This window comes from Trachinotus anak, unplaced genomic scaffold, assembly GCF_046630095.1.
Source record: "Trachinotus anak isolate AG129_WGS33_773 ecotype Australia unplaced genomic scaffold, CSIRO_AGI_Tana_v1 ptg000025l, whole genome shotgun sequence".
NCBI classification, from domain to species: Eukaryota; Metazoa; Chordata; class Actinopteri; order Carangiformes; family Carangidae; genus Trachinotus; species Trachinotus anak.
Genome location: NW_027273876.1, coordinates 14901485 through 14919864, shown reverse-complemented (window position 1 = coordinate 14919864; position 18380 = coordinate 14901485). Strand labels below are relative to the sequence as shown.

The 18380-nt window shown below is 39.0% G+C and overlaps 3 protein-coding genes across 4 annotated transcripts; all 3 read right to left on the bottom strand.

The window, feature by feature from the left end:
- Window positions 1–28: 28 nt before the first annotated feature.
- On the bottom strand, window positions 29–2478 carry LOC139608767 (aquaporin-8-like). Its single transcript, XM_071462829.1, has 5 exons — window positions 2104–2478; window positions 1807–1933; window positions 1460–1674; window positions 399–533; window positions 29–294 (listed from the first exon to the last, which is right to left on the bottom strand). The coding sequence occupies exons 1-5, from the start codon at window positions 2361–2363 to the stop codon at window positions 249–251; spliced, it is 783 nt and encodes a 260-aa protein (XP_071318930.1). The 5' UTR covers window positions 2364–2478; the 3' UTR covers window positions 29–248.
- Window positions 2479–4392: 1914 nt separating this feature from the next.
- Window positions 4393–8772, bottom strand: aqp8a.1 (aquaporin 8a, tandem duplicate 1). Its single transcript, XM_071462935.1, has 5 exons — window positions 8001–8772; window positions 7617–7743; window positions 7115–7323; window positions 5987–6121; window positions 4393–5212 (listed from the first exon to the last, which is right to left on the bottom strand). Exons 1-5 carry the CDS (start codon window positions 8411–8413, stop codon window positions 5170–5172), a joined length of 927 nt encoding a protein of 308 aa, XP_071319036.1. The 5' UTR covers window positions 8414–8772; the 3' UTR covers window positions 4393–5169.
- A 217-nt stretch (window positions 8773–8989) lies between these two features.
- lcmt1 (leucine carboxyl methyltransferase 1) lies at window positions 8990–18026 on the bottom strand. Of its 2 annotated transcripts, XM_071462933.1 has the most exons (12): window positions 17882–18026; window positions 17602–17701; window positions 17301–17392; window positions 16781–16902; window positions 16538–16614; window positions 15421–15482; window positions 15182–15284; window positions 13819–13939; window positions 12080–12181; window positions 10715–10806; window positions 9889–9986; window positions 8990–9653 (listed from the first exon to the last, which is right to left on the bottom strand). In XM_071462933.1, exons 2-12 carry the CDS (start codon window positions 17685–17687, stop codon window positions 9631–9633), a joined length of 978 nt encoding a protein of 325 aa, XP_071319034.1. In that variant the 5' UTR covers window positions 17688–17701; window positions 17882–18026; the 3' UTR covers window positions 8990–9630. The 2 variants fall into 2 exon arrangements, with proteins under 2 accessions (XP_071319034.1, XP_071319033.1); XM_071462932.1 differs by having other exon boundaries at window positions 17602–18023.
- Between the last annotated feature and the right edge of the window lie 354 nt (window positions 18027–18380).

Below are 18380 nucleotides of genomic sequence, written 5' to 3'. Positions count from 1 at the left end.
CAGCAGCAGCCTATAAAGCATGCAGGTATTTGTTTTTTTAGTGTTTTTATGAGAAGAGTAACACATATTGTGTGCGTTTTATTCTTTATTGCACAGCGAAAAAACAACACAGTGATCATACAGTTTGACATGAAAAAAAAAAAAGAAAACTACAAATTCACCACATGACATGATTATAAAATAACATCTGTTGAGACCCACATTGTTCACAAGTTTTATCATGGCCTGGGTAATAAACACAGAAGCTGTTATGAGTTCATCACTACTCGTAACTTATTATCACCGAGAATGAACCTGGGACAGAAGAGAGGAAGACATTGTGAGTGCATTGTTATTTCTCATGTCATTTTTATGTATTTATTCAATCGCAGCATCGAGTGATATCTGGCTTGTCTTACCTGAGTAAGGCAGCAGCCACCAGACCTCCTCCTATGGGTCCGACCCAGTAGACCCAGTGGTAGGACCAGTAGCCCGTCATCACAGCTGGGCCGAAAGCCCTGGCAGGGTTCAGACAGGTTCCTGAAATATCGCCCCTGCAAAAAATTTAAGTTAATTATTAATATTTGACATCTGATGTGTTTGATGCAGCAAACACGACATGAAGTTACATTATCATATTACAATTCGTAATAATGTGGTTGTATACAAATATTTCTATACAGTCAAACTGAGCCAGATTTTCACGAGTTTCATTTTTCTGGTGGTAGGATCAGAGATATTGATAAATAATAATAATACAATTTATATTTGCAATATGTAAAATTACTAATATAAATGGTAATGATAATATTGAAAACATGATTAACTTTGTTACATGAAGTTGTATTTTTATCTCTTTAGCCCGTTTTTGTCAATGTAAATTAAAGTAGTGATAATTAAAAAAATAAATAATTTTTTTTTTTTAAAGAGAGAAAGAAAGGAAAGAAACGAAAAGAAAAAGAAAGAAACAAGAAATAATTTCAGAGTAAATCTTAGAATTTATTATTATTATTGGCTCTTGAATTAAATTAAATTAAATTAAACTAAATTATGCATTTTTTAAAAATAATTATCACTGACATTTCTGCTTTTGCTTCTGTCCCACCTACATTTCTGTTTGTCTCTGATAAGCCAAATGTCAAAGAAATGTCAAATTTCTGTTTTGGAAATGGATAAAAATTCATCTCTCAAACTCACCTCATTAATGTCCGATATATATATATTTTTTTTTTCACTTTTATTTTCACACTTATTTACTTATTCATCAAATTCTACTTTGAAATAAATGCCAGTCATGATCAGTTTGTGGATGATATCATGACTCTTGGCTGAAGTGATCTCGAAGCAGTAAATGGCTTTTTTTAGGGGGCGCTGGTTACTTTGAGATCGAACTGCGTGTGAATGTTTGACACAGTGAGCAGACTCAATAAACTGTCAACACATCGGCTACTGCATTACAGCCATCAGCCTTTTATCTCACCCGGCCAGGATGCAGATGATAACGGTGCAGCCCACTAGGAAAGGAGCCAGCGGGGTTTTTGTCCTCTTGTTGACCGCCACCAGCAGCACCACCATGGTGACCAGGCAGGTCATGGCCACCTCCCCAAAGATGGCCCCAGATAGCTGGCTGTCTGACTTGAGGATATCAAATGCTGCCCCTGTGGCATTGTGGTAGCGTTCTGCAGGGGTCATTATCTGCAAGATATGGACGGTAATGAAAACTTTAAATGAACTTTTATATGTTAGTGTGCAAAAGAGCCCTAATATGCATCATTTCAGAATATCCTGCAGTGTCTCTTGTTATTATGTTGTTCATTTTCAAATGACCTTGGACATTCCAGCTCCAAGCACTCCCCCGATCAGCTGACTGACAAGATATGCTCCCACCATCGTCAGCTCCATCCCACCACACAGGTAGATGGCAATGGTGAAGGGAGGGTTGAAATGAGAGCCACTGGAAGGAGGGAAAGAAGTGAGAAAGAAAAGGTTGAGGGCATATTTGGAAGTTGGTTTGAAGAAGATTTGTTCAGAAAAACTGCAAGTTGACTATCACACAAACCCAAAGCAACACTCTCAGTGTAAATGCATTAACATTTTAATTCTGCATTTAACAAAGGCCTTTACCTGATATTATCCATGACCGCCACCATCACTGCCACAGCCAGTCCATGCACCAGAGCTGGCTGCACCCGTCCAGCTGCTGGCACGTTCTCAATGACGGACACACAGCCAATGAAAACGAAGAACATGGTCCCCACTATCTCAGCCAGGCAGGGCTGCAACACTGTCTCATATTTGTTGGGAGGCTTGGACACAGGTGGTTTCTTGCCTTTCTCCATAAGAGTAGAGTCTGTGTCTTCCATTTCCATTTTCTCAACTCCCATTTTTCCGTTCTTCTCTTGTGGGGCTCTGCCTCAGTTCCAGGGTAATGCTGACAGATAATGTAGCTCAGAGACGTTGTTGTTGTGATGTTTAGACCTGACCCAGTCTGCAGACTACGTGCAGGGTGTTGTGGTTACTTATAATCATCACCTGCAATTTGCACATTGAACTAGGAATGCGTCACAGATCATAAAAAAAATTCAAAGGTGGAAAAGACTCTTTATGTCAACACAATCCCTGCCTTGACCTGAGGCTCTTTGACACCTGCCAAGATCCAGCTAGTCCTGGAAGGACTCCTCGTACTGACCTTCTGTAAAAGGGATGATAACAAAAGGCATTCAAAAGGCACGAGCTGTTCAAGGTTCATCACAGTCTGTGTGGTCTGGACATGGCTTTTCTTCATTATCATCATCATTTTATTTGGATGCACAGGCAAACCTGGAGTAATCTATAGTAACCTATATAGATAAGATAAACCTTGACCACAGACTTTACACTGTTAAAGGTTAGTGCGTTCAAGTACTCTGCACTCTATAAGTGTTTTACACCTGTGCTGCACAAATGGACATTAGATTATATTGTACATTTGATTCACATTTTCCAGTATTATACCAAGTATGATCTTGAGATACTGGTACTTCACTTACATATTTGATTTTATGCTGCTCTATGCTTGTCCTCTACTTTTTTACTTCACATTTCTTTTACAGATATAGTTTCTAGTTACTTTGTAGATTAAGATTTTTTCATTAAAAACTTAACGAATAAAGCACAACACATTGTTTCAGACTGAACCAGCTGTCCCCAACTTATTTGACCCCGTGCACAAAAAGAAAGGGCCTGGTACATATGTCCGAGAAACACGAAAGAGCGATTTCTCCTCTAAACGTCTCACATGGCCCAAATCAATCCGGCTCAACTGCCCCACGCCCAAACAGGTAAAATTATAAAACAAAAAAAAAAAAAAAGCAAGATTAGAGAAAAGTCCAACAATTGAACACAAAGTTGTGTGGCACACTTCTTTCCTGCCACATTAATTATCTCACATCACCTCTGATTTTTCTCTTGACCTTTTTGGACGAGGGGCCCTGAAACCAAGGTCCAACACAAAACTATAGTGTGTAAATAAATAAATAAATAAATGCAGAGTGACCAGCTACACCATAATAAAGTGCTGCTTACTGATGGGTCAATATTGACACTATATAATACTGCAACACTTGCTGGGGACACTTCTGCAGAATTGAATTTACTTTTAGTTGTGGATTTTGGTGATAATACTTCTACCTGAGTGACCTTGTGAATGCACGAGACTGCATGAGACTGGTGATAATTTAATGGAAAAAATCTCTGCAAATCTCTGTTTGAACTATAAAAATAAAGGGTTAAGTTTCCAACCTGCCTCATTTATTCTTGCTTCAAGCTACAGATGCTCCTTTTTAAAACAAAACTGACTTAAGTTAAAAACTGTTTGAAATATTTCAAAATATTTTTTGCACTGAAAGATTTTTTTTTTTAAATTTAATCTATATAAGCGAAGTAATAGACGGAAATCTCTTCTGGGGTTTTGGAGGATTTTGCTGATTTAACTACCCAACAGTATAAAGTAACCAACCAACTACTACAGCAAAAGCCTACATACACACTGATGTATTAGTAACAACAATCCTGTAAAGTGATACAGCCTATGTATGATACGACACCACCCGAAGAGCTTTTTTCTGTATGAGTACTTCTGCCTCTGACACTTTAAAAACATTTTGCTGATACTGCTTCAGTATTTTTACTTAAATAAGCTTTTAAGCAATTTACACTTTTACATTATAGTATTTTTATAGTATTTTTTTACTTGAAGGATCTCACTTTACCACCAGGGACACCACATCTTTTTTGTATTGTTCATCCCTTTGGAGTCATATCAGAATCAGAATCAGAATCAGAATCAGTTTTATTGCCAAGTATGTTTTCACATACAAGGATATATATATATATAGAGAGAGAGAGAGACCGAACACCTTATTTTATGATGGTTCTTCCCTTTATTTGTCCCCCATCTGTTTTAAAGGTGTAACTTTTTATTCTTATTGCATTTTTTTTAATAAACTGCTACCGTAGGTATATGATTTTATTTATCATACATCTCTAATGCAGAAAAAAAATTATATGCTCTTTTCTCTTTGTGAATGATTCAGTCTTGCACTTGCAGACTAAATAGAATGCCATGGGTGTACAGTGCTGATGTTTCATCTTCATCACCATTAAATCCATCATATCCATTTTTCAGAATGCATATTATCTGTATCTTTTGAAATACTTGTGTTTTTAGAAAGCGTTTCACTGTAACATATTGCCACATTTTAGTTTAGTTAGGAATCCAGTTTATGATTCTAATCTAGCTTTATTGTGTGGTCCACTGCCCTGTCCTTCACTAACTTTTAAGTAATAAAGCTATTAAAGCATGGTTTTCCATTCAGGACTTTGACCCAAACAATGAGCACAAGGAGACTGTAATCACTGTAATCAAGACTGTCATCATTTGTTAGAAATTGTATGCATGGAATTTATGATCAAGTGTCTCTGGACTTTCTCCAGCCAACATCAAACAGTCAAACAGTCCAAACGTGGACGAGCTATCAAAACCCTATCATATCATATCATCAAACACTTCACTACTACAGCTTATCCAAGTACAAATACATTTGCGCACATTTTGCTGAAAAATTTAAAATTGTATAGTAATTTTTTAGAAATGTGTCCATATACAAATGGAAAAGTCATCAGCCGGGGTGTCCTCTCTCTCTTAGACCTTTATTTCAGCACAACTCGAGTCTTCTGGTCACCAAACAACAATCTGCAAAAAAGAGTGATACTTCAATTACTGGTCATTCATGAAAACACTACACATGATTCAATATCACGTAAACAACATGTTGCCTCACCAAACGGGCCAGGCCCAGAAAGCCAAGCGGTCAGCCACCAGATTTTGGCTTCAGTTTTGCTATTGCTACATAGCCAGCATCAGCATTAACGGCTGTTTACTTAACAGTCCAGAAGAAATGTTGCAAGTTCAGCATCGGACTTCCTTCCTTTACTCGCCAAGAGCAGTCTCCAGTGGTACACTGGTGGAACACAGCGCCACTGTTACCTCTTGCCTTTTCTTCTACTGGAGTTAGCACACTAACCAGCTAGCCCCGGACCGTCTCATCCCTTTCCAGTATTGACTCATTGCAGCCTTCAGCCCATATCTTTGAGGTTTTACAAACATGTCGCACTTTCTTTTGCACGAAACATTTGTACATTACAGCCACATTTGCTTCTGCATATCTTGGTATTTTCCTATGTTTTTCTTAGCCAACTGTCAGTCACTGGCACAACGTGAAAGCAGTGGCAGGATGGGAACACGTGTGCATTATGAAGACAAAAACCACTCATAAAAACACTGCTCCATAGCAATACCAGTTTCAACAACAGTTCTGTCTGCACATATAACCAACATAAGGTTTTTATTTTGCACTCAGAAAATGTAGAAAACCTGTTAAATACTAACAGTGGAAAATGTGTGGTCTGTAGACAATAAAAGAACTTTAAGTCTGAATCTTAATCTATCAGTGTGTACTATACATACCTGATGAGGCTGACAGTGAGGAGTGCACCACAGGTGGGTCCAACCCAGTAGATCCAGTGATGGTTCCAGTGGTCGGTGAGCACTGCAGGACCGAAGGCTCGGACAGGGTTCATACAGGCTCCAGACACCATCCCTCTGAAACAACAGCCGGCACATGTCAGCACAGAAACACTAGCCGGTGATCAGAGTGATGCAGCTGTGCAGTAAATGCATCTCATTTTGGAAATAAAGTTAGAGACATGTTTATATTTGGAGCTTGACCCATACTAGGGACTCAAAATCAGGACATGTCAACCTCTGCTGCTTCAGTTCTGACCGTTGTTTTTTAAGTCCTTTTCTCATGAGTCCACCAAGTGCAACACCCAAACATAGTTGTACCTCTTTAAGGTGACATTTAAATGTGGTTGCAATGCATCATAAAAGATCAAATCCAGCTACAACTGTAAAATACTGATGTTAATATTTACACTCAAAGGGGCCAATTTTTCATCAAGTGAAAACACAATCACGTGTTACCATTGTGTGAAAGTTATATGAAAATAGTCCCTTGACAGATATTAAACATTGACGGTCAGCCAGCCCTGCCAAGGTAACAATAAAACAATTAGTGAATCTTGGCATTTATCTGATAACTGATAGCATATAAATGTGTTGGGGAGGGTTGTGGTCAGGGCTGTAAGTTACTATTATGTTATCTGTACTCTTTCTGGGAATTTTGGCTTTAACATATTTCCAGAGTTTCATCCTGGCAGCATGCAGCAGTCAGTTCATGCCTTTAATTTTACGGATCCATCATTTTTCATAATATCCTCGACATTTCTTTGGTAAAAATCTATGTATCTTTGTTCAAATAGGGAATATGAACAATAGTGTGAGAAAGTTGTTTTCATTGGAATTTATTATAGGGGAATTTCCATGAAGAAATGCAGAAAATATAACTGAAATGCTAACTAATGTTAATCAGATACAAGTACATATATACATATCTCATGACCTTCAGTATTTATAAAATCCTGGCTACTGTCCAGGTTGTGATCTGGAGGACTGATAGATCTGAATGGAATAATGGTGACGCTGGGAATGACTCTGAACCTTAGCACCAGTTATTTCTACATCTGAGGCACTTACCCAGCAAATATGTTGGCTGTCACAGTGAGGCCGATGCAGAAAGGAGCCCACGGTGAGCGGGTTCGGCTGTTAACGGCCCCCATGCACACAACTGTGGTGAGGAAGAGAGTCATTATCACCTCTGCCAGCGTGGCTTTACCCAGGTCATTGGTGCTGGGGTGAAGGGCTCCTCCGAGGGCGTCATCATAACTGTTCGTGGGGAACATTGCCTGAAAGCAGAGCACATTGAGTTCAAAATCATCCAGTGCATGATGAACATGACTGAAGAGAAAAGTTTGCAGTAATTTCAACAGTTTTATTCATTTATTTTTAGGAAACAAAACCAGCATTAAAGGTTGGTAAAGACGCCGGTTGAGAGAGTCATTGTTTTGATTCATTATTTAATATTTTAACTTATGATCTCATGAAAAAACATCTTTATTACATAGGTCAACATTATAACTTGACATGATCTTTAACTTTAACAATTTTTTTTTCTTTATCTGGCAGAAACTTTTCTTACCTTGGCCAAAGCAGCACCAATCATCCCTCCACACATCTGAGCCAGGATATAAGGCACAAGCCGCAGCAGCTCCATCCCTCCACACAGGCAGACGCTCAGAGACACCACCGGGTTAAAGTGCCCCCCACTACAATAAACAGAGACAATTTTATTCTGTGTCTCTAAGCTGATAATAACAACATCTGTCCACCTGCCATGGGATAAACAGAATTAGATATAGATTCTTTGTATTTGCATAAACTTTGTTGCACATGAAATTGGGAGGAAATTAAGAGCAAATGACTAAAATATCATATAGACCTTTCTGATATTATAAAAACAAGAAATCAGCTCATAAAAACATAGAACAACAAGCATTCAAAACACTGAACATTATGTCTTTACCTAATTTGCCCAAACACCACGATGAGCACTCCCAGTGCCAGTCCGTGCGCCACAGCAGGCTGGAGGACACCAATTTCCCCCACATTCCCTATAACAGATGCACACCCCACAAATACGAACAGGCTGGTCCCCAACAGCTCAGCCAGGCAGGGCTGCACATGCCGCTCATACATGCATCTCTTCTTGTCTGCGTTGCTTGAGCCTCTCTCCGCTGCCTGAGCTCCCATCTCACCTATTGTGATGACCTCTGTCTTGGTTTCTGTCCCTGACATGCTGACTGTGAGACAAACTCTCTTTCCAGGATCACTTGTCACTACCGGTGGACCGCAACCTGCACTGGGTGGTGGTCTGATGAAGGTACAGTTATGTATATAAGCCATTCTCAGGATGATGCATAAAGGACATACGCACATCCACCCCCCCAATACCCAACCTTCCTGCAATTGTTAATACTCCCACGACAGTTGGCACTCAATCAGTGGAAGCTCATAAAATTATTAGCAACACATCCAGATAATGAGGATGACCGGTGTCTTATTGCTCAACAGCACAACAGAAACACTTGTTTTGTTTGGCTGATGCCCATGATTTTGCGTTTCCCATCAGTAAAATGATCTGAAGAGTGATTAGACTTTTCATGTTAAAGTTGTGTGCTATAAATTCAAAACAATAGGCTGAAAACGCTATAAAAATGCTACAAACCTCAATAGCCTAGACAACTGCAGAGTCTAACATAATAAATACATGTGGTCTTATCCTTTGTTAATGTAAAGACAATAATTAAAGATGTTTTAAATTCTGAGAATGGCTGAATATAAGATCATAAATAAAATGCTCATTATAATCAAAGTATTCAGATTTATTCAATAACTAAAACAAACCCAAACATTAACACAACATATTCTGGTGATATTTTTAATCAGCTTGTCCCTCCCACTACAGACAACCCAACTGATGATAATAAGCATAATAAACATGGGAACACGGTCTTACACAAAAAGACATTTTTTATTCAACTGCACTCTTCGGCATTCATCAAATATAATCTATTACAAACTAATCTGTCATGTCCTCTTTGCTGTTTGAAAACTGGCAGCGAGAATAGAAAAGACTGGACAGGCTGTGATGCATTTCTTGTAGTTTGACACTAGTTATTACATGCACGTACGGTTCGTGAGTATATGAGTCTGGAAGTACAACCGATCAATAAATTAAAATAAAATGGCACATAGAATCCAAACAAGGACAAATGAGCAGATTTTTTATAATAATACTTCTGCGACTGTTAATCACAGACAAAAATTTGCCTGCAAGCAAATTCATGAAACAAACATGATCAATTATACTCTTGGTAATTCAGTGCCAGTGTAGTGACCAGGCCTCAGTTCACAGTTCTCAACCTCATCGCCTCTTTACCTTCAACATGAACTTGGTTACAAACGACGCTCGAGAAATCACATTCTGCTGATGCCAGGAGTTTTCAAACCGGAACAACTCCCAGACGACTGAGAATATGGATTTCCTCTTTCCCAGTGTCTCCTTTACACTTTTTACTCTTTTATCGTGTCCCGTTGTTGATTTTGGCGAACAAACTTGTAAAGCATGTCCAAACATCGGAGCAGTTCCACAATCAAAATCCCAACTGTGACAGACCTGAGGAAACAGAACATGACCCGTTCTTGTAAATGACCACACCAGACACTCCAACTGGGCGGATTGATGGAAATATGAAAAATGTCACACACATGAGTAACACAAAGTAAATAAAGTGACAGGCAATGTGGCGCCATGGTGATCAGAAATGATCCTTAAATTGACTTATTACTGCTGCTTATATATACAACAATTTGTATGCCTGAAATGTAACAGAAACATATTTACAAATTACCCAGGTTGAGTTTGTCCTTTGTAGCCCAGCAGATGCTGTAGTGCTGAAGAAGCTGCTGCAACAGCTCCTTCTCGTCCAGGAACTCCAGTCGCTCGATTCTGTGAGGAATAAAAAAAATGTGGGATTTCATCATTTATTCAGTATTTCATCTTATGTGATCTTTCATACCAAAACGCACACAAACTAGGTCCAAGTGTGTTTGCTAGTTTCAAACTGACGCAGTTGTCATTTTCCCATCCAGCACCCGCTTTGTTTACATGGCGTATACACTTGGTCTTAAAATGAAATGTGATCAGGCGCATCGTTGGCACATTGCTATCTTGAGCTTGCTTTGGACTGTTAAAACAGAGCCCCTGATATTCACTTTTCTGGTGTAAGGTGCCTTTGATTCAGTATTTGTTCCTGTTTGTAATTTTCCAGCCCAACTTAGAAAACCCCAATGACATCGTCAGGGTTATTTTCTGAGCCTTTAGAAAGCTCCTTCAGAGCCACAGAAGACTTTATACTGTTTTTACAGGCTGAGCCATTCTCCTTTTGGTGAGTAAATTGATCTTCTTATGTAAAATTGGTGGAATGTCCCTTTAAGCTCACACTGCTCTGTCAACATGTGGTAACACAGCACCCTTCTGACAATCATATATGATAGAGGATCACAAGGTGAGGATGTGATTACTGTGGTGAGAGGGACTGGTCACAATGCATAAGACAAGAGATGAAAATGTATTTGTACAGTGAATCTGACAAATATGGCAGTTTTTGCTCAACTGGGTTTAATGGAGTGCTAAAGAGCTTTGGCTGATAGTGGGCGATGTCAAGTCTGAGCTACCTTGCCACATCATCCTGAGGGAGCATACTGTAGATGGTCATCATGTCCAGAGCATCAGCCTGCTCCCAGCCAGTCTTCAGGAACCGCTCCTTCTGCAAACACCACACATTCACCAACATGATATCTTTTTATTCTGAAAAACGAATCACTCAACAGGACACCAAGCAACAGATCTATGAGCCAGGAGATCCTCAAATCACTCTTCACCAGACCACAACTTGTCAGACTTATTTGTTGTCTCGGTTGTAAAAATGGAAAAAGAATGTGAATCCTTGGGAATTACACGTGATCTGGTCTTCATCTTAGTTGCAGACAAACACAAAGCTAATAACACACAAGTGAACACAACTGTTACACATTCACAGTGCTGGTGGAAAGAGTAAGTGAACACATGGATTTAATAACTGGTTGAACCTCTTTTGGACACAACAACCAACAAAAAGTAGGTGGACATCCACCCTGACATTATCCTGTAAGGTACTGTGATAAACTTGGGAATTCATGTGGCCCTTGATGAAGTTAAACTGTCTAGGCCCAGAGGCAGCAAAGCCCCAAATCATGGTGCCCCCTCCACTTGCTATATGTTCTTCCCAAACAGTTCAACCTTTGTGTCATCAGCCCACAAAACATTTTGCCATCAGTGTTGAGGAGTCTCGACGTGCTCTTTAGCAAACTACAGTCATACAGGGAGTGTGTGTGTGTGTGTGTGTGTGTGTGTGTGTGTGTGTGTGTGTGTGTGTGTGTGTGTGTGTATAGTAGACTCAAGAACAGAGGTGTTAACCAGCTTCAGTTATTCCTTTAAGCCTTGTGTTGTTTTTCCAGGCTTCATTTTTCCTCTTAGTGATCATTCTGTGTTGAGCTTTTGGAAGAATCTTAGCTTTGAGATGACTCTGTCTGATAACTCCGACTCTCTCTCTCCTTTCAGCCTCATGCAAATCAACAGTTCTTGATCGTACGATTTTTCCTGAGATTTCTTTTTTGCAAGGCATGGTTCACATCAGCGGATGTTTCTTTCAATTAACACCAAACTCAAAATGTTTGAGTGTTTGTTTTTTTTTAAGTCAAAGTAGCTCAAATTCACACCTCCAATCTGGTTTCACTGTTCCTGACTCTAGTTGGCTTTTGTTGATATCATTAGCCGAGGGGTTCACATACTTTTTCTAACCAACACAGCAAATTTTCTTGTGACATTTCATTATGAACAAGAACAATACAATGATTTGTTTGTTATTAGTTAAAGTAGATTGTGTTTGGTCCCATCTTAGTATCTGTTAATAACTTAGATGAAGATCTGACCATATTTTAATTTTGCAGGTAATTCCACAGGGTTCACTTTCTTGTATTGTACTGAGTCCTAGAGATTACCTGAGAGTCCAAAGATTGACAGGCCTCCACTCCTGCCAGGGTGCACTGACGGCGCTGCAGGTTCTCGATCATCACATGGCCAAATCGATCGCTCATGTTCACCTGGATACACAGTGTTGAATGGATGAAGTCGTATGTGGTGTTCTTGAGACAGACTACATTACTGAATCTCTACTGTCTGTTCACATACCTTTCCTGGTAAAAACTGCAACTAATCAGGTGTCTAATTTCATATTAAGTCTGTCTAAGCAACTTTTAGCCACTACCTACATACAGTGCATCCGGAAAGTATTCATAGCGCTATTACATTCCAAAATGGATTAATTTCATTTTCTACCTCAAAATTCTACACACAATACTCCACAATGACAAAGTGAAAAAAAGTTTGCTTGAAATTTTTGTAAATATATTAAAAATAAAAATGTACGTAAGTATTCACAGCCTTTGCCATGACACTGAAAATTGAGCTCAGGTGCATCCTGTTTCTACAACTTGATTGGAGACCACCTGTGGTAAATTCAGTTGATTGGACATGATTTGGAAAGGCACACACCCGTCTATATAAGGTCCCATAGCTGACAGTGCATGTCAGAGCACAAACCAAGCCATGAAGTCCAAGGAATTGTCTGTAGACCTCCGAGACAGGATTGTACCGAGGCACAGATCTGGGGAAGGGCAACCATTTCTGCAGCACTCCACCAATCAGGCCTGTATGGTAGAGTGGCCAGACGGAAGCCACTCCTCAGTAACAGCCTGCCTGGAGTTTGCCAAAAGGCACATGAAGGACTCTCAGACCATGAGAAACAAAATTCTCTGGTGTGATGAAACAAAGATAGAACTTTTTGGCCTGAATGCCAAGCGTCAAGTCTGGAGGAAACCAGGCACCGCTCATCACCTGGCCAATACCATCCCTACAGTGAAGCATGGGGGTGGCAGCATCATGCTGTGGGGATGTTTTTAGGCAGCAGGAACTGGGAGACTAGTCAGGCTCAAGGGAAAGATGAATGCAGCAATGTACATGACATCCTTGATGATAACCTGCTCCAGGGCGCTGAGGCGAAGGTTCATCTTCCAACAGAACAACGACCCTAAGCACACAGCCAAGATAACAAAGGAGTGACTTCGGGACAACTCTGTGAATGTCCTTGAGTGGCCCAGCCAAAGCCCAGACTTGAACCCGATTGAACATCTCTGGACAGATGTGAAACTGGCTGTGCACCGACACTCCCCATTCAACCTGATGGAGCTTGAGAGGTTCTGCAAAGAAGAATGGGAGAAACTGCCCAAAAATAGGTGTGCCAAGCTTGTAGCATCATACTCAAAAAGGCTTATGTACATGTTATATTTTGTTTTGTTTTTAATAAATTTGCAAAAGTTTCAAGCTAACTTTTTTCACTTTGTCATCGTGTGTGTGTGTGTGTGTGTGTGTGTGTGTGTGTGTGTGTGTGTGTGTGTGTGTGTGTGTGTAATTTTGAGGTAAAAAAATAATTTAATCAATTTTGGAATACAGCTGTAACAGAAGAAAATGTGGAAAAAGTGAGGCGCTGTGAATACTTTCCGGATGCACTGTATATGATGAGGAGTACTAATATATTAGGCTTAACATAGGATTCTCAATTCAAAATAAGTTAATAAGCCCACATTTTGCAACAGTTGCAAAAAAAAATTAAGTGAATCCTACCTTACTACCACCAGACACTTCATGTTGTGACATGGATAACAGCATTTGTTTAGTTTACCTGTTCATAGTTGACGAACATGGCGGTGTGGAAGGTCTCTGCTGCCCAGTTAACTAGGTTGGAGGACTGGGAGGGGGTCATGTAGACCAGCACACACTCTGACAGGAGCAATGTGGGTAATCTGGAGATAAGAGTGTCAGATATAAACACATCCTCTAACTAGAAAGCACTCAGAGAGACCATACCCTTACCAAGGCAAAACAATGTTCTATTTTTTTAAAGTTTTTTTTATATGATATGCATGAAAGTAAACAAAGTATACAGATTTGCTAAACACAGAAAACAGTGAAACTGTTCAAAAATTCTTTGCTGCATAAGACAAATCAGGAGCAAGAGCAAAGCCATTCCCTTTCCACCAAATGTCATTGAAATAATCAAATTATTGAGATATAACACCTAACTAATAAACAGACAAACATAACCCCCTTGGTGATGGTGATTACTAGGAGAGGTACAACAAAAGAAACAATAACCTACCTTAGATTATGAATACTACCTTTCATACTCTTGTTATCTTAAAACTACTTACATTCACAGAGGAATGTTACAATTTCACTCCAGTCTTAAGAGTTGGTTGGCAAAAAGAAAAATTCACACTCAACAGCTTCCTCAAAAAGAGAGTCCTGCTCTTTGTGAAAGCTCCATGGATAAATAAAGGTAAAAAAAAAAAATAGAGTTATGAGCTGAGATGATAGAGTCTGGCAGTGGGGCCTGTCCTCATCATAACAAAATGTTTGTGCCATCGAACATCCTATTAGAAAATCAAAATCCATCTTTGTCTATGGCTACTGGTAAAATGACACTGAAACGTTTTTTTTGTTTGCTCCTTCCAAAAGAACTAAATTTGACTAAGCAACTAAGTTACAATAGATTCCAATAAAGCCTAGTTTCACGATAGAACAAATGACCAAAACCTCCTCTGATTAAAAATAATGCTTACGTGTAATACTACCAGTAGCACATTTACCAATACGTATGCGAAACTGTGACTGTTTTCAACATAACTGAGCACAGAGGCTTTCAAACCTACAAGATGTTCATTTTGGGTGGGGTATCTTTTCACATCAGGCTTCAGACGTCAAACATTACATCTGAATTACAGCCATACAGTCGCACTGTAGAGTGTGTTTGTTATCTGGAGTTACTTACAGAGAGAAAACACAGTGATAAGCTTCAATTCTTGGATTCCCAAAGACATGCTGGGAAAAAAAGAAAACTGGTCGAGGGCAGTACAAGCAGTTTTATTCCCCCAAAACAATACCGACCTTTCACTTACACTCTCATCAAAAATCGAACTCATTTGGTTAGTATTGACTAATATAGAATAATACTGAGATGAGATACAACAGTGTCTATCACATACTCTGGGTTGAGCTGGAACTTCTTCAGTTTTTCATCCAAACTAGAGATGTCTCTGAGGTCTGCTCCGACGATACAGTAACGGTCTGAGTCAAGGCTGTGAGCATCTGAACAAACAAACGTATAAACACAATTACAGAGATTTAACATTTCTAACATGGAATGAAGGATATTTGGAGCTAAATCACATAGACATGCAATGCTTAGGTGGATTGTAATGTATGATTGTAACTTTTGTTGTACCTAGTAGTAAGGAGTCTGTTGAGTGGGTTTCGATGATGGGTTTGGACAGGGGAGGTTTTGTCCTGGTCAAAGAAAATAACATAATTCATAACTACAAATACGTATCACCAATTATCCTAAAGATCTCCAACAGTCAGGCCTTTTACATGCAAACCAGTACACATTGATAGTACTCTGTTTCAAAAGCTCCAAGAATCATCATATTTATGTATAGATTATGTATAATTAGTTTATTAGGTAAACAGCTAAAACAGTCTAATACAGCAGTCCTGCAATAAATCCTTCCATCCTTAAGTTTATAATGTTCAGTTTGTGTTGTAACTCTTGTAGAGAGGTGATCATTCAATTTTGTTGATATGTGATATTTAATAGAGATGTTTCTAATATTTTGTTCATCACATCTATATGAGTGAGGGTAGAAATGTCTCTCAGTATGATGCAATACAATTTATCAGCCACAGCCTACAGGCTAAAAAACAGCTGTACCTAATAACCTGGCAACTACAGATATGATGTTACAGGTTAAAAGCCATTACACTGAGCTAATAGAAACCCAAATGAGTTAAGGTTGCTTTTTAAATCATATTGCATTTGTTAGCTTCAGTTCCATGAGAGTAATTGTAATAAATGTCTGAAATACAAAAGACGCTTCTGAGTGAACTATCCAGCTGCTTACATAGAGATTATCCTGAGTAACCTCAGTTGTGATTAATGTATTGCAGACTTCACATAAGCTGTATATGCAGGACACATGCAGGTATATCATACAATATAAATTTATAACCACTGTTCCTTGAATTCTTCTGTACAATAGCTGTAAATGCTGAGATGCTCTTTCCATTAACAAAGACCTTTGTCTCCCCCTACAGATCTCTAAGCTACATTACAACACCAAAGCCAGAAAGGGGAGCGAACATGATGCACTGGTGCTACTTCATGTCCTGCTGTATTGCAGTAGTTTAATATTGATCATAACCTGTTAAGCAAACATGGTCATGAATAAAAATATCTACAACTTAAGTTGCCTGCCTTATTAGTCTTATCAATATACAAATGCCTGTTGCTGTTCTGGTTCATGCACAGTAAAGAAGTTTTAAAAAAGCCCAGTTTGTCTTACTTTATATTGTGTATTTTCCTGGCCACAATAGTAGGGAAGTCAACTTCAAAGAACTTCCGCGGCATGAGGTTTTCATCCTATATTACACACACACAGACACACACACACACACACACAGTACATATCTGAGCCTTTTGTTTGTTTGTTTTTTTGAGGATGAATAAATTGCATTTTGGTGTAGTCTCATCAGGTCAAATAGAATCAAACTCCACTTCAGAACGACAGAGCTGCAACACTGCAAACCTTTAGTCTCCAGAATGTGGTGTCCAGCCCAGCTCCCAGGTTGATTACTTGACATTCACACTCTGCTCTCCTTATAAAGGCATCCAGTAGATGGTTCACCCCTTGAACACGTGCATAGTAACCTGTCACATCAGATAAGGAAGATAAGCTAATAAAACACACACCCAAGCTACGTCACATACAAAAAGATATTCCTCAGACCACTTGAGCAATATGGTGTTTAAAACACTAAAAAAATAGAATTTACTGCTAAGGACTCCTCACCAACCACATTGTAAAGTGAGGTGTTAATAGCTAGTTATACACTAACCTTGTAAGTCATAATTGCCCTATTGCATACACCGCACACATTGGTTCAACACTGCAGTATACTGCTTATGAAGCACTTGCTACAGGCCAATTCACAATATTTACTAATGGTCCTGTGATTTACAGTCTGGCTACTTATAATTACATGTACTACCTTAATGAATGAAGCAGAAATTACGGAAAGCTTTTAAGAGTAGATTGTATGACTTGCCTCTGTTGATTTCAGGTGCCTTCCTCTCTCCGACAGATCTCGCAAAGTACTGGATATATGGGTCCTTCCAGTAGCCCTTACTGGTGGCAAACCTAGAAAACGCATACTAAACTGAATGAGGAGGTGCCACATATTATTAATGCTCCCTTAACAAATATGTCTGATGGTACATGCTGTATGGTGTGATACATCCATAAGTCTCACCAACCGCCTAATATTAAATTATTAGATGCTTACTCAATAATATAAGCAAAACGGTTGTAACGTTAAATGATTGACTTTTAACCCCTGCACAGGTTACCTTTTGCATGTGGTTGCATCGTCACATGTCGTCCTCACTGCTTCGTCTGCAGTATCCGTGTCCGTGAAGGGCTGCCGAGCTGCCATTGATGATCCTTGTCCTAACGTTAAGTGGTCAACATTAAAACCGTTAACGTTGCATAATATCATCCACCTGTCTTACTCCGGCTTTTAGCTGCTACAAGCTAACTGGCTAACTCAATCTGAATTTGACATATAGGTTTATTTAACAAAACAGGGATAAAAAACAATGAAACTGAGAGCATAGTCGAGTAGCTCACGTTCTTGTGTACGGTAAATAAACCACCAGTTGGACGAAAATAGTGAATGTAAAGAAAAGGTAACAATATTTTGCTAGCTAAACACAAGTTGTTCGCAGCCAGAAATGTATTTACATTTTTTGACCGGAAGCAAACGAACAATACTTCCCGTTTGTGTTTTTCAGATTAAAAGCATCGCTGTAAAAGTATAGATTTTGCACAAGAATAAAATGAATCTACAACTAATGGCAAAGACTTATACAATCTCAGCAGTATTTTTAAATTAAAAAAAAAAAATTCTCCTCCACGTATGTCTGAGGTCACTGTGTTTACATTGATCATGATCTTTTGAAATGGCTCCCTTTACCCTTGCACAGATTGACTTTTAACCTGAACTAGACAAACATTATAATTAAATCTGCCAAAGAGCTGACGGTGACTTTGTTTCAGATTGAAGAGTTAAAAAGGGGAGGGGAAAACATTAAAAAAAAGACATCCACCAAGTCCCACATGAAATATG

Coding starts and splice junctions, on each gene's coding strand:
- aqp8a.1 (XM_071462935.1), bottom strand. CDS start 8,413: ATGTGCGTATGTCCTTTATGCATCATCCTGAGAATGGCTTATATACAT. Junction 6,122..7,114: donor ACAGCCAACATATTTGCTGG/GTAAGTGCCTCA, acceptor CTGTTGTTTCAG/AGGGATGGTGTCTGGAGCCT. Junction 5,213..5,986: donor CTCACTGTCAGCCTCATCAG/GTATGTATAGTA, acceptor TCTTTTTTGCAG/ATTGTTGTTTGGTGACCAGA.
- lcmt1 (XM_071462932.1), bottom strand. CDS start 17,750: ATGATATTATGCAACGTTAACGGTTTTAATGTTGACCACTTAACGTTA. Junction 16,615..16,780: donor CCACATTCTGGAGACTAAAG/GTTTGCAGTGTT, acceptor TGTGTAATATAG/GATGAAAACCTCATGCCGCG. Junction 12,182..13,818: donor TGTTCGTCAACTATGAACAG/GTAAACTAAACA, acceptor CTGTGTATCCAG/GTGAACATGAGCGATCGATT.
- LOC139608767 (XM_071462829.1), bottom strand. CDS start 2,363: ATGGGAGTTGAGAAAATGGAAATGGAAGACACAGACTCTACTCTTATG. Junction 534..1,459: donor ATCATCTGCATCCTGGCCGG/GTGAGATAAAAG, acceptor AATTTTTTGCAG/GGGCGATATTTCAGGAACCT. Junction 295..398: donor GTGGCTGCTGCCTTACTCAG/GTAAGACAAGCC, acceptor CTTCTGTCCCAG/GTTCATTCTCGGTGATAATA.